Source organism: Hippoglossus hippoglossus, chromosome 9, assembly GCF_009819705.1.
Source record: "Hippoglossus hippoglossus isolate fHipHip1 chromosome 9, fHipHip1.pri, whole genome shotgun sequence".
Classification (NCBI taxonomy): Eukaryota; Metazoa; Chordata; class Actinopteri; order Pleuronectiformes; family Pleuronectidae; genus Hippoglossus; species Hippoglossus hippoglossus.
This window is the reverse complement of record NC_047159.1, coordinates 17,054,311-17,068,805: the sequence shown is the minus strand read 5'-3', so window position 1 is coordinate 17,068,805 and position 14,495 is coordinate 17,054,311. Positions and strand designations below refer to the sequence as shown.

The 14,495-nt window shown below is 41.7% G+C and overlaps 1 protein-coding gene across 1 annotated transcript; it reads right to left on the bottom strand.

Annotated features, from left to right (window-relative positions):
- Positions 1-4,535: 4,535 nt before the first annotated feature.
- LOC117767324 (hyaluronan and proteoglycan link protein 1-like) lies at positions 4,536-12,232 on the bottom strand. The gene is made up of 4 exons (XM_034594841.1): positions 11,925-12,232; positions 6,929-7,270; positions 5,515-5,817; positions 4,536-5,362 (listed from the first exon to the last, which is right to left on the bottom strand). Exons 1-4 carry the CDS (start codon positions 12,013-12,015, stop codon positions 5,073-5,075), a joined length of 1,026 nt encoding a protein of 341 aa, XP_034450732.1. The 5' UTR covers positions 12,016-12,232; the 3' UTR covers positions 4,536-5,072.
- Positions 12,233-14,495: the final 2,263 nt, after the last annotated feature.

Below are 14,495 nucleotides of genomic sequence, written 5' to 3'. Positions count from 1 at the left end.
CGCTTTTGTGAAATTATAGCGCTTATGTTATGTAAAGGACTCGATTATGTTGTCGTGCTGCCCTCAACCTGTAACTTCTCAGAAAAACAATGAGGAATCAGCATCGAGGACCCTCCACGCCGAGGACCCTTAGTGGAGTTTTGTATCACATAAATAGAATAATAAGCCTTTATAAAGAGTCTGTCTTCAGTCTTCAAATCCAGAGGCACACATCATGTTCTGAAACATGGTTCTATAGCTTTGCTATTGGTAGTTCTTCAGATTCCAGGTTAATAATACACCGAGATCTGGGGGAAATTTCACCAAAGTGCTCAGTTAACTGCTGGAGATCTTCTTTGTGGCGGCAGCTTTTCAAAATACCAAGTAACCACCTTTCATTAGCAGCCTTCACAGTGTGTCTTGGATGTCTTGTCAAGGTAAATGTTTATTGATAGATTTTTATACAGAGAATTTTATATTTCTTTTTGATTCCTCGCAATTAAGAACCTATCGACAAAGCCTTTATCCACCGATGGAAATCAATGTCCATCATCAGTTTCAAATGGAAAGAAGGGAAGTGTAGTTCAAGTAACCTGTATTTTCTGCTCGTGTATGTCCAGTGCATCACCTACGATAAGTTGCTACTGCATGTTTACTGTTCCTAATCACTCATCTGTTGCTGCTGTGCTGTAGCTCAGAGTTTTCCTGGTCATTTTGTTTTATTCTGCACACTTCATTTGTTTCTGTTTTTGTGGTCGACTGACAATCAGCCATTGAGAGAATGTATTTTGTGAAACACTCAAAAAGACTTGAACGTAACGGCTGTTTAGGCACAGATACATGTAATTTATATTTTCAAGCTGCTCACGACCTCCTGACTTGGTTTGTACTGACGAGTGAAACACGATGCTGTCATCCCGCCAGCAGTGCTCTTCATATGTTTTTCATTGTATGTTCAACAGGAGACCAGCCACAGTCACAGACGTGTCTACATGAGATGCATTGAAGAAGTGTCCTAACAATACGATTGATTTATACTTTTTTATTTTTTACATCTTTAATGCCAACAGTGGACCAAAGAATACAGAGGGCCCCATCGGCTGCAATAATGTTATTTTGTAACATTAACACAATATGTGTCTGTGTTGATGGTTGTGTGTGTCTACAGCCGATTTTTCTTTAATAGAGAAAAGTTGTTTTGTCTGTCTGTGAATGTCTCTGTGTGTGTTCCAGCTTTAATGTGCACATAATATCATATTTATAACAGTTTTTTATTTTGTATTTTACAATGTGAATGTCTGGGATGCTTGTGAATTTTTTTTTTTAAACGAAAATCAAACTGTTTTTTTTCCTGCTTTAAAATCACCAGAGAAACCAAATAAATATATGGATATTATAAATAAAAAAGAACATTTCATTTGGACTTTTTTTGTAAAGACATGCTGGGAAAGGTATTGGGAACGCTGCGTGGTTTTGTGCATGTCCGCCCTCTGTTTGTGTAGGTTTTCTCCAGATGTTGAGGTTTCCTCTTAGTTTCCAAAGACACACATGTTTGGTGCAGTGGAGGGTCTAAATAGTCTGTAGCTCGTCCTTCTGCTTTGTGTTGCTGGGATGGAGTGGCAAGATGTTAACAGGATTCCTTTGCTGCATGTCCCAAAAGGTAATGAGCCAATGACAGGTTTGGTTCTTCTTACAGAAAGGTAAATTGTGCAAAGAGTAAAGAGAGGTTTCGCCAGCAGGTTGCGCTATCAGACTAAACCACAAACCTGAGTTTTTGTCTGTTCAGCGCCATTGAATAGAGTAAAGTTATTTCAGTTCTGTCCTCACAGCGCTCGCACATCTCATACAAACACTCAACATGAAGTGAAGTAAACTGATTGATCTGAATCTCACCCTTGAGAATCAATGTCTCAATGCAATGTATTGCCGCGTCTTGCATAGACATAATATATTTGTGAAAAACCTTTCAGACGTGCTCGACAAACCACATCCAGGAGGAGCAGAGAGGACGCAGCAGTGTGCATTACAGCAAATAGACCTGGATTAAGGAAAAGTGACACTTGCTGAAATGGCCGATGCTGCAGAACTGTAGATCTGCATAGAATCCAACTTCTTGACTTCCAAACACTTCTTACATGTGCATAGTGAGCAGATTAGTTACGTTGTAAGAAACAGAAGCTTTTTGAGTAAGTTATCCTTCACTATTCCCAGATCAGCCTCTCACGCAGCAATGCCTTGATGTCCACAAGTGGCACTGCCTGAAGCACAAAGCACCAAGACCCAGGTCCTAACATCAAGTCGGTTGATTTGTGATGGTTTGTGTTGCTGTGGTTTTCACTGCAACTGGCCACTCTGTCATTAGAGAGGACTTAACTTGTGATTAAGGCCGACCTTGGAGTAAAACCTAGAATCTGGCCTCATGAAATGCAGATGTCTCATGGGTGATCAGCGGAAAACCCACAGACCCCCTCAGCCCATGCTGGTCCCTGTGGTATTTAACAAGCTCTCGAGGTTTGTTTTGGAAAGGAAAGGCCCCACAGCTCCTTGCGATTTCTTAAGCCTGACAGGCCCCTCAGACTGTTCAGTCAAATCCAGAGTGTCCATCATCCACCCATTACGCTGTGCTTTTCCTGACACACATAAATGCATCTGGTTACCTGTGAGCGACAGGCAATTTGGATGAGGCGTCCTCAGATTTGCTGAAAGTCAGCACGACATCTGAATCCACTAAAGGAAACAGGGCATTTGTGCTCCAGTAATAGCAGGTAATGGTTAATCAATGTAACTGTTTGCTCCTAACAAAGAAATGTAACTATGTTTTTTGCAACCGTAGTTAAGTTTTCTTTTTGAAGAAAAACAAATCTGAGATCTGAAGAATGAAGTTATAATTTTACAAGAATAAGGTCATCATTTTTGGCTCTGTCATTTTACAGGGGGAATATCAGAAGCTCAGCCTTTTCGTCTCAGTTAAAATAAGGAATGTGTTTCATCGTGATAACTTCAGAAATAGCATTATATTCTAATCTTTTGACACATCAGCACAACTTGTATCTTGTCATATTACGACTTTCTTCTCAATTTTGACTTTCTTCTAGTAATATTACAACTTTATTCTCATAATATTAGGAGTTTGTTCCCAAAATCTCATTATTTTTAATCAACATGGCCCTAATACTATAAAAATAGATTTATTGACATTTTCTATTTTCGTAAAGTCTCTCTTTTTCTCTTGTTTCTGATTTCTGCAGTTTCCATGTAGGAAAAAAAATCCAACACACATTTCCATTGGTCTGGCATTTCTCTGCTGTATCAACCAAATTCTGACCCCATTCCCATGCACTCCCTCTTAAAGACTGTGTTCCTTTGTCTAACTTAGTGGTGGGCTGGTAGCCTGGCACTGAGTTTAAAAAATGCCAAAGAACAAATAAAAGTGAGGAGAGTCTAATCTCAAGTCCTCTTGGCGACGTGGACTCACGCCAGATACATGGCCTCACTAATTTGGCAACATAAACAATGCTGCTTTTAGAGTCTCAGCTTAAACCTCAGTATCAGCCCATAATGAGCTCATAACACACGCTGGTTTGGTTTCAGTGGAAATAAAAATGTTCATTGGAGAAAAAAAGAGCAATTTCAAACATTTTATTTTGAGTTATATTTTTTATTTGAAACTGTTTTGTTGAAAAAGGTACATTGCGATAAGGTACAAGAATACCTTAACGTTTTTTTTTTCTCATGCGCAAGTATGACAGACATTTTGAAGTACAATACATCGCCATAATACCACATGTAACCTGCAGTAAGTACCATATGTTTAGAAACAGTAAGAAGACAATGTAGCAAAAAGCTAAACACAAAATATCAAAATATTGTTTTTTGTATAACTGACAGGCTATCTAAAAGGTGTGCCATCTTCTGATGGTGGCTCACCATTATCAGAAACACACCCACAGGACATTATTAGAGACCATTTCAATTGAGTTTTTGCTGGTTTTGACTTTATTCTGAAACATATTCAGATCCAGGCATCACAACATGTTTGACTATTAATTCATCCATATTAGACGATCTTCAGTATTAATAATGTCTGTAAAAGAACAGATTACCAGGGGAAATTTACAGCTCAAAGGCTCAGAATCAAATTGTGAAAACAGTCTCAGCAATAAGTAAGGATTGTCAGCCCATACATTATTGATGGCTACCTGCACCTATCATATCAGATTTCTTGTCGAACAAATAGGTAATCGCTTCAACTGACAGAAAGTCCGAGGTATATTCTGGTCAAGATTGTGTTCAGGGCAAATAGGGAAGATCTGTTCTTGTTCTGTTTTCACTATCTTACTGAAATGCCTTTTGTTGTAAATTGTCTACAAACTCCACTTCACAAACAAATCTGTAAGTGTGAGGCAGACATTGATGTTACGACAGAAAAAAGTTTTGTTAGAAACAACACACTCTATAAGGTTACATTAGTAAAATGTAAATTGTAATTGTGTGTTGATCAAATGGGAGCAGTTAATTCATGGAGAATAGGTCACAGCCCAGGACATTTACATTCATTTTTTGATAAACAGTAAATTTGATCGTGAAAATAGAGGAAATCTGCAATTACTTACTGCAATATAACATGTCGATACCCACAGCTCAGTAGTGGCAGCCACATGTGTTCATCAATTTAAGATCTTTCACTGATGTGATGGTTAATAAATGAAATAACTCATGGTTTTGTTCTTTAGACATGTTCATACATCACGTATCTAATCATTCTGTGCAGGACAAACCGAACTTAGGTGATTGTTTCAAGATCATTAAGTTCTTGTCTCTGTCACATCAATCGTACATTAACTCTGTTGCTCTTTACCAGAATGTCTGTAAAATTAATGAATCCAGAGTTACAGTTAAAAAAAAAGGAATGGCTTTAAAATATTGGATCAACAGTATTTTTTTAGGAATTAAAAAATGTTATCACAGCTTCAGAAAGGTATTGAGTTCATGCTAGTTAAAATCCAAAGCTTATCTGCTTTATTGTTGATTTTAATTGTTGTGGTTGTTGCTGCTCTTTGGTGGTTATGGCTTCCCTACTCCTGTCTACCCCCTCACTGCTCGGCCTTGTAGCAGTAGACGCCGTGAGACTTCTGGCTCTTGTCTGGGAACCCAAGGAGCCGCACCGCAGCCTCGTCGGGGCTGCAGTTCTTGCGTGGCCTGGAGATGGGGTAGCGGACGCTTCCGTCGGCCAGCCAGCCAGCATCGCAGCGGTCGTAGCCCTCGAGCTTCCATGCGGCGTAAATGTGTCCGACCTTGGCGATCTCTGCGCCGTCATCCACACACGCCTGCACGGCCTCATCGAAGGTCAGCCTGTCGGGCTGCACCAGCCAATAGAAACGCCCTGGTGACAGAGACACAAATCAAGAGGCTGAAGATCTCACTCTATTCTTGACGGATAATTTGAATATTTTCAATTTTTGTTATATGCACATATTTTGCAAAGTCAACGTGTTTCTTGGTGGAAGCACCGAACCTAAACAAATAAATCCTCACCCTTGATTGCAGAAGTGTAGCAGAATACGTCGTAATAGTTGACTGTTTTGTTGCGGCGGCCATAGGTTCTAATGCCGGGACCATTGTTGACGCCACCACAAAGCTCTCTGGGAGTGTTGATGGGGTACTGCACTGTGCCATCGCTCAGCCAGCCAGCATTGCACCAGTCCAGGCCTCCCTTCCAGGCCTCATGCATCTGCTCAGGGGAGGCGACCTCGGCATCCTGGTCCAGGCAGGCCTGCGTGGCCACGTTGAAGTTCATGTTGTAGCGGCCCAGATTGGGGTGGTACGGGAACACAACACCTTAAGGAGGAGATCAAATGAATATGATAAGAATAGGTTATATCTTTCTTAAACATCTTTTTATCTGGTGCAAAGTCTAATAAAATGGCAATGTTCAACACAGCAGGTTGTCACAGAATTGTTAGCATGCTTCTTAGCATTGCCTCAGTGCACTTAAATCGTTGGTTTAGCCACTTCAGTATCACTTGAGTGTGTGTGGTCTTGCAGGCCACTGCAGTTTCTCTAGGGAAGCTGGCTTAGCTCACATGAGATGTGTTTAGTTTTATGTTGGTGATTCAGGGCTTACATGTGTTAGTCTTTCAGGTCCAGCTGCTTAAAAATGAGCCCAGATTTAAAAAAGATCATTCTATCAAACCTGTTTAAGTTAAAGATAAAGGCTAATGGTAAAATCATAATTCTAAAGTGAATCTATACAACAGTGAAACCTGATTCTAGTGAAACACGATGCTGCAGCTGTCTTTATGCCAAGTTCTACCTTAATAAATTATCAAATTGTTTTTAACCAAACATACATTTTATCGAAGAAGCAGAAGTTTCTGTTCGAGTTCCTTTTATCTACATGCCTCCACCCACAATGATCCCTCACACATGTGAAACACTATCAACAGAATGTGGGTGGGAGCTGCCTCTTGGGTCTGAGGAGCTATGACATACTGTAAATATTTAATCTGTCACCGTGCAAGATCTTTCTTTTGTTGAAATATACTTTGTGAAATATACTTTGTGTTCCACATTCCAAACGATATTAATGAAATCTGAGTAAGTCAGATGCACGAGGATATGAACCAAAAGATGCTAAATGTGTTTCTGTTTACTGATGTTGAACAGTATTCATATGTAATCATGACAGAACCATTACAGAGGTTTTATATAAATCAGCACAAGGTGTCTGGACTTTTCTTTTTTCCTCAAGAAGAGATGTGGATGTTTTCAATGGCTAGAAATAAAACATTGAATCATGCATTTTCAACAGAAAGGACACATTTGAAATGACTGAATTAAACATCACTGTCTTCCCAATTGGAATTAAAACCTACACCGATTATATGAGAGGAGATGAGGCCTGTGCCTGAGCTAGATGTCAAGCTAGACGTAGAAAAACTGGATTTACCTTCAATGAGACCAATTAGCACCTCCAAGCTGACCTCCTGCTGGATGTCTACCATCCCGTTGATGACCTCACAGCGGTACTTTCCAGTGTCTTCCATGGACATATCGTTTATAGTTAGGGAGGCATCATTCTCCTCGATCTCCTCCAAAAAGACGCGGCCCTCAAAGCTCCCATAGGACTTCTTGTGGAATCCCATCGAGAGCAGCACGTCCTCATTCAGTGCCTCGTCCTCTGCCACCTTCGTCCATTTGACTCGCATGCCGACGTTACCGAAGGAAGGGCCATTGGACAAGAGCCTGCAGGGAAGGGTGACGTTGGCTCCCAGTTCAGCGTACACCTTGACTGGAAAGAGGAAGACATAACATAACTTCACCTGCAGTTTGGTCGTGATTGCACCTTCGTGACTCTTGAACTTGAACTGAAAATGATCACATAATTATCTCTGACGATTGGATCCAGATATTTTTTTGCTTTGATTTTTGAGCTTGGCATGACACAGATGTGAGCTCTTATTGGTCTTTCTTTTCTTCATAATTGTTCACAGCATGTTTTAGCATGTGTATACTGTATTTATTATCCGAATGTACACATGCACACACATGTGCTTACGGCCAAAGTGTTCTCTAACACTCAAGTATCAAAGAGTCTAAGGGTATCCTGTTTGGTTTATTAGATACAGTGTTGGACCCGAGCCACACTTCTGCCCCTGGAGCCAGTTATCCTCTTCAGTCTCCTTCCTGCCCTTGACAGCACTGGCACTTAGAAACATTTGGTTCCCATGCATTAACCCCCAAGGTGCGTATCATTCATTCGTAAACTACATCACCAGTAAATCAAACTGGTTTTAGTTTAGTGGCTGATTAGTGGTATTGATACACAGAATCCTCATTTCTTTTCTTTTGCTTGTTTCCTCTGTATCCTCCGTTTCTCCCCTCCCCGTCCAAACTAGGCCAACCTTTATCTGAAAAGGGAAGGCCATCTGTGTCTCACCGCGGGTTCCCACGTCCACGTTTAGACCTCCCAGGGCTTGCTTAGTTAAGAAGACCCCTACCAGCCAGGGGTGGCCTGTGCCAGGCAATAACAAGCACCAGATGGAGGAATATACAGGACCCCTGACCCCCACCACCACAGAGCCACCCTTGAACAATCAACCTTTTCAAGGGGAGTGAAGCTCTGCACCTAATATTGTATATCACACAAAATGGTGATTACATAACCAGGTCTATCGACTTCTACAGCTTTGGCTTTCCATAGCTGCAAATGGTCTGCAGACATAACATATTAATCTTTTGCAACTGAGCTGTTTTTGGCTGGATCCATGTCCAATGCTTAAACACTGTCGATTACATGTCTGTTGCTATGTCTACGATTCGAAAGGAAAAAAAAGAGAGAATCCTGAGCGGCTCAGTTTCTGATTTATTTTTCTCCCAGCTACTCAGTATGTATGATCTGTGTCTAGATCTATCTGTCTCTGTTGAGGCGCCTCACTTAAAGCAGAGCCATGACTGGAATACTGGGCTACTGGCTCCTCGCAGGGAAATGTTTCCCACATGGGCAATGTGGGAAATAATAGGAGCCACTGGCTTGGCGCCTTTTGTTCTGATCAACCCATAGGCTGCACACACACACACACACACACACACACACACACATAGGCTGCATATGCCAGAGACTACTCCTGTTACACAGTGGCCACACCCAGTAGCCTCACTGGCCTCTCGACTGGTCAGCTATAGATCGTCTTGCAGCTGCTAATCACTAATGTCATCGGAAAGCAGCACAGGTTTTAAAAGATGTCTGGGCAAGATTCCTCTCTGACCGTTCTGTCAGTGAGCAATGACTCACCGCTGGGCTGTGCCTCGTAAATTCTCTCCACGGGTAGCAGTTTGCATTAAGTATGATTAAAACCTGAAGGATCCAGAATGACCAAACTGCTACTAATCAAAAGCTCTGGCAAAGGTGAAGGCGACGTCAGCCCCAGCAACACCACATGTGACGCCAACCGACGTCTATTTTCCACAAATTCTAACCTTGCTTAGGAGAATATAGTCGAAAAAATAAAAGGGTTAATTGTACTGTTTTATAGAAACATTGTTCTGTCAAACAAATACCGATGTGGTTTAAAACCCTGAAATGTAAGACAGTAGGAGGGGCGTGCCGACCTCATGCTGAGAAAATAGCTTGGAATTAATTAGTGTGGTCTAGCCAACCTCATTACTAATAGATCACTAAATGAAAGCTTAATAAAGAACTCATATATTCTGAAGCAACCTTTAAGATAATGATGCCTGAGAGACAATAGCAGACAGAGAGACGGTGGTGGTGAAATAATTACATGCTCTTTCCAGCTCCTGCAGTTTCCAGCAGATACCCGTCCCACAGGAGGATGTAGCCCCAACCATTTTAGGGCACACTACTCCCATAAAAGCAACAGCCTGGTGTGTGTACTTAGCCTGTCAGGAAGAGAGAGAAACCCCTTCCATTCTCTGTCGCACCTCAAACAACATCCTATTTATTTAAGACTCTCTGAGGTCAGAGGTGGGGCAGCAATTGTCACGTTTAACATTAAAATGGGTCGTGAATGGGCTCTATCTGAGATCTGGGCGAGGAGTGCAGCTGGGAATGAAAACACAGTATTAGGTAAATGAACACATGTGCATGACAATAAAAACACTCCACAGCTGCAGCCAAGACCTACTGCCATTTTATGACACGGCACAATTCTCTCTCACTCTATAAAAGGTTGCATTAGCATGTGATTGGAAACATCTGCTTCGCTGTAACATGCAGCAAACTGCAAATTACATATCAGTGACCTACATATTTAATTCCCTAACATAATTTGTGCTTTAATTCATTAAATGACAAAAAAGCTTTATTTGATCATATTTCTCAACCATCGCTGTAGAAAATTATAATTTTTAATTGCTTGGCATGAGTTTTAAGTAAAAAGTATTTTCTCCAACTAACTTAATTAAGTTCAATTCTATAATTCTTAGTATTTATAAGTCAAAATTAGATTTTTTATAATTCTGAAAAGTAAATGATCATAATTAAAGATAATTATTTGGCAAGAAAGTAGTAAATTTCCCTCAAAACCTTGGATATTGTGTTAAAAAAATCATAAAAAATGTAAAGATATTATGCAGTAAGTTGCCTTCTAATTTTGAGTTTTCTTAACTTATTAATGTTTTGCTGTGCATGAGAGGCTGTAGAGTATTTGCAGTAAATGCACAGTGCCGTCCCTGCACGTGTATTTTAGTGCATGCACGAGGTGCCACGCCTTCTGAGAGAGCTGCCAGACATGTGTTGCTTTACATCCTGCAGCTCTGTCGTCTGCTGCTGGCCCGCTTGTCTCAATGTGGAGAAGGTATTAACAAGCACAGCTGGGACAAGCGCAGCCGGCCAACTCCTGCACACTAATTCCAATAAAACTTTTTCTCTCGTGCAGAACAAACACAAAGAGTGGGTGTGTGCTGCTCACATGATCACACATCTGCAGCCCCTCAGCACATGTGTACAGTAGAGTCATTTTATTTCCCTCAATTTTACATAACACACATGCAGTGGGACTAAATGGCTCTGTCAATGTCTCAGGCCTGGACCTGATCACATTTTCTACTCGGCCCCCGGCCTCAGGCCCCTTTTCCCACCCAGCCCCTAGCAACGGGGCCAAGCCTCAGTAACCAACAACCACAGTGAGCATTAGACTTAACAGGCTATTACCTCCCGGGGGAAGACCGAGTAATTTGGATGTTGTTCAGCATGGGGCTCTATACGTTTGGCTGTGGGTCGTTAATCTTAACTTTCGCGCCTGTCACGCTGCCCACTACTGTGGCCAGTTTCCAAAAAGCTCCCAGTGGCAGAGTGAGTCAGGAGGTATGGGGAGCGGTAACAGCCAGCCAGCAGACAGGCAATCCACCCGCTCACACAGCCAATAAATGCTTCACTCAATGCAACAGCGACAGACTTGGCTTTGGCTGAGCCGACGCTTTCACATGATGTAGACGGTGAGGTCATGTACAGTATAAACATACGTGCACTTTACATACACACCGGTGACATCACTGGCAAATGGGAGTAATTTCACTGTTTGTTCAAGCATCATCTCGTCCCAGAGAGAAACGGTTCTCCCCACTGACGAGCCATTTCCTCTCGTCTTGGAGGAGAGGAATCTGAGACCTCCCTAACTTGACATCTACTGAGTCAGCTGCTGAAAACACATTAAATATCATTCAGTAGATGCAACATGAAGGCTTCCAGCTACCCCTCTTTTATTTCTCGCACAGCAGTGGATCTATTCTAGTATTTCATAACTCGCAGTTGCAGCAGCCGGCTCAGTGTCTCATCCTGTATGGCCTGCATGAATTTGAATTATGACGGCCCCATGATGGAGTGCAGGTGCTCTATGATAAGCCTTATATCTAGGGTTTCATGTTCTGTTTGCAAAAGGAAGAAAAACAAGACAGAAAATGGATAAAATGACAGAAAACGTATTGACTTTGAGAAATTCCTGACTATTTTAAGGATTTACATCTGCACTACAAGCACTACTCGCCTAGTTTCAGCCACTGAGGCACCTGTGACCCCTTTTAGGAGCCGAACCAGCAGGAGGAGTGGTGTGGTCCAGAGAGCCTCAGTGAATGACAGTGTGATTTATTCAGCAGCCAGGGCCGTGCTGTGGTGGTCTGCATGCAGCAAGTCAATGAGCCAACGGTGGGTCACACTGTGGCTGTGTGTGTTGCCCCAGAGACGACTCTGTTACCTACTGCTACAATGAGCCTGTTGTTACACAACCCTGTGCTGTGGTAGCACTTTTATCAGAAGCCCTAACACCGCTCATCCTCTTTATTTTGACATGCACAAACTCACTTATTCACACATACAAAAATACACATAGATGCATTTTACAAAATATACCACAGAGCACATACATTTTGAAATACACTTTTGCAAGTGATATACATAGTATTTTTCTACAGAAATTCAAACTTACCTGTTAGTTGGAAGGGAGGGATGGTCACCTGACTGTACGCACTGCCAGCCAGGGTCAAGGCGATTATTGTGATGCAAAGCAGACTCATCATTTTCTCTTTTTTCCCTCTTCACTAAAATATAAATATTAAACTTACAAAGTAAAAAGCTGTACTGAGTTATCTAAAATGTCAAATTTGATTTAAAAAATAAAGAGCCCAAGTGATATTTCTTGTCTTTTAATTGTTTTTCATCTAGCTGTCCCTCCTTCCGTCTGTCTTTGTGCAGCAGCCGCCTGTGGTGCTACTGGAAAATTTGGGCTCCTCAGAGGTCCTGACAAGTGCCTTTTATTGAAGCCCTGCATGGCTGAGACCACTCCCCCTCCCCTCAGCCCATCACCATGCTCCCATCTCTATACTGGGCTCCCGTTTGCCACATTATTTTGGAAAGACGCCCTCCTCTCCTTTGGGGCTGAACGAAGGATATGAGCAGAGACAAAGCCCCAGACAGTTAACGTGCAGATACTTATCCTGAGTTAATGGTTCCAGTGAGAAATGCTATACAGGGAAAAAATAATAAGATTTAGGTCAGATCACTGAAATTAATCAGCTATACATTTATTCTCAGTAGAGTTGAGTGAGTGCATCACATCCAGTGTTTCATCACTTGTTTCCACTCTAGTAGAATTAACTCATTCTGGTTTTATGCTCCACTTAATTTTTTGGTTTTGAAAATATCGTTATTAGGCTTCAAATAAACAAATCAGTTTTAATGCTTGTAAGTTAAATGTTGTAATTGTGGTTAACTCTGAACTCTGTAATGGGCCTGAACTCTTCCCTTTTCTACACACACACACACACACACACACACACACGTTATAGAAGTGACATGTACTGACTTGGCTTGCATGTACATTTGATGCAAGAGCATTAAATGTAAATGGCTCATAAAAATGATGTATACTGACGCTCTCCTTGCAAATCATGCTTTGGCTCATCTTCCTTCACTTTCTTTATTGTTCTCCCCCACATTCTCCTTCTCCCTCTCCTTCTTTTCCCCCCATGTCATTTATTCTATACATGCATTCAAAGCTACATTTCCTCTGTCTCTCTTCCTGTTTGGAAGTGTTTAAATTTGTGTTATAAACACCTTTAACTAAGTAGGTAAGGGATCAAGTCGGCTAAAACCGGGCCTCAGCACAGTTAAACAATTACAACACTTACTGTAAAGTGTGTGAGTGTGTATCTCTCAGTCTCCTCTGATGCTAAAGCAGAGCAGAGACAGCAGAGTATAACTCTTGAGAGGAGAGACAAGGAATCGAGACCAGCCTTGAGCAGAGGGGCCCTGTGTGGTCTCCCCTAAACGTTTTCTCAGCCGTCTGGAGTGTCTTTGAGAAACAGCGAGGCTGGGAGTGAAGCAGCAGGCTGCAGATGCTGCCCTGGACCACTCTGTCACTGGAGTTATTACAGCTGGGACAACCAAAACGCTCCTCTTCCTCTCTCTCTCCTCTGCCCCGTCTGTCAATCGTTCAAACCCCACAGAGACGACAATAGAGAACATGGTGGGCCTCAGTTGTATATTCTAAAGTCTCAGCTTGCCCTGGGCACATCCTCTCTGCCTCTGCCATGGACCCTCCAATCCTCTGAAGTTCTGAGGGACTGTTACATAAGATGACCTCAGCGTTCCTGAGAGCGAAACAGTCTGGAAAATGTGTTGGACTTTGGCGTTAGATGGGCTGCCAGTGCATCAGCAGATATCTGAGCCACATTATACAGATGTAAATATGTGCATATAATCTTCATGACCGTATTAGAAGAAAGTCGAGAGCTACAGGGCAGCTCCCTGCTCTACGGCCTCATGAGCATAATGTGGGATTTCCGCTTCACATAAAATCTGATAGATAGATAGATAGATAGATAGATAGATAGATAGACAGATAGATAGATAGATAGATAGACAGACAGACAGACAGACAGACAGACAGACAGACAGACAGACAGACAGACAGACAGACAGACTGATAGATAGATAGATAGATAGATAGATAGATAGATAGACAGACAGACAGACAGACAGACAGACAGACAGACAGACAGACAGACAGACAGACAGACAGACAGACTGATAGATAGATAGATAGATAGATAAAGTAAAAAATATGTTTGGCTGCGACATTTTCTCCTTGAATCGTGTAATGAATGTAAATTTGATGTCTGGAGAGCTTCAGTTTTGATGAGTTTTCCAGAAGGGGAACTGGCTGATAAACACTAATGTTGAAACTCCAATGCCCCATGGAAAACACGTGAAGAACACCTAAAATAAAGACATTAAAAGTTGGTTTGGTTTCTTTTTCTGAATTGAGGGCATTAAACTGCAAGTCACAAAAGTGACCATCTGCATGAAAACCATTTCGGTCATTGCCAATGTCTATAAAGGAGTAAGTTCATGCAAGACATAATTTTAGTACACATCTGTGTGTCCATTATTGCGGAATTCTTAATACAGTACAAGCTTATGCATCTGTGTCATGTGCAAATTTGTAGAGTACAGAATGTACTGGTCTGTTTAGATGTACTGTATATTTAATATCTTG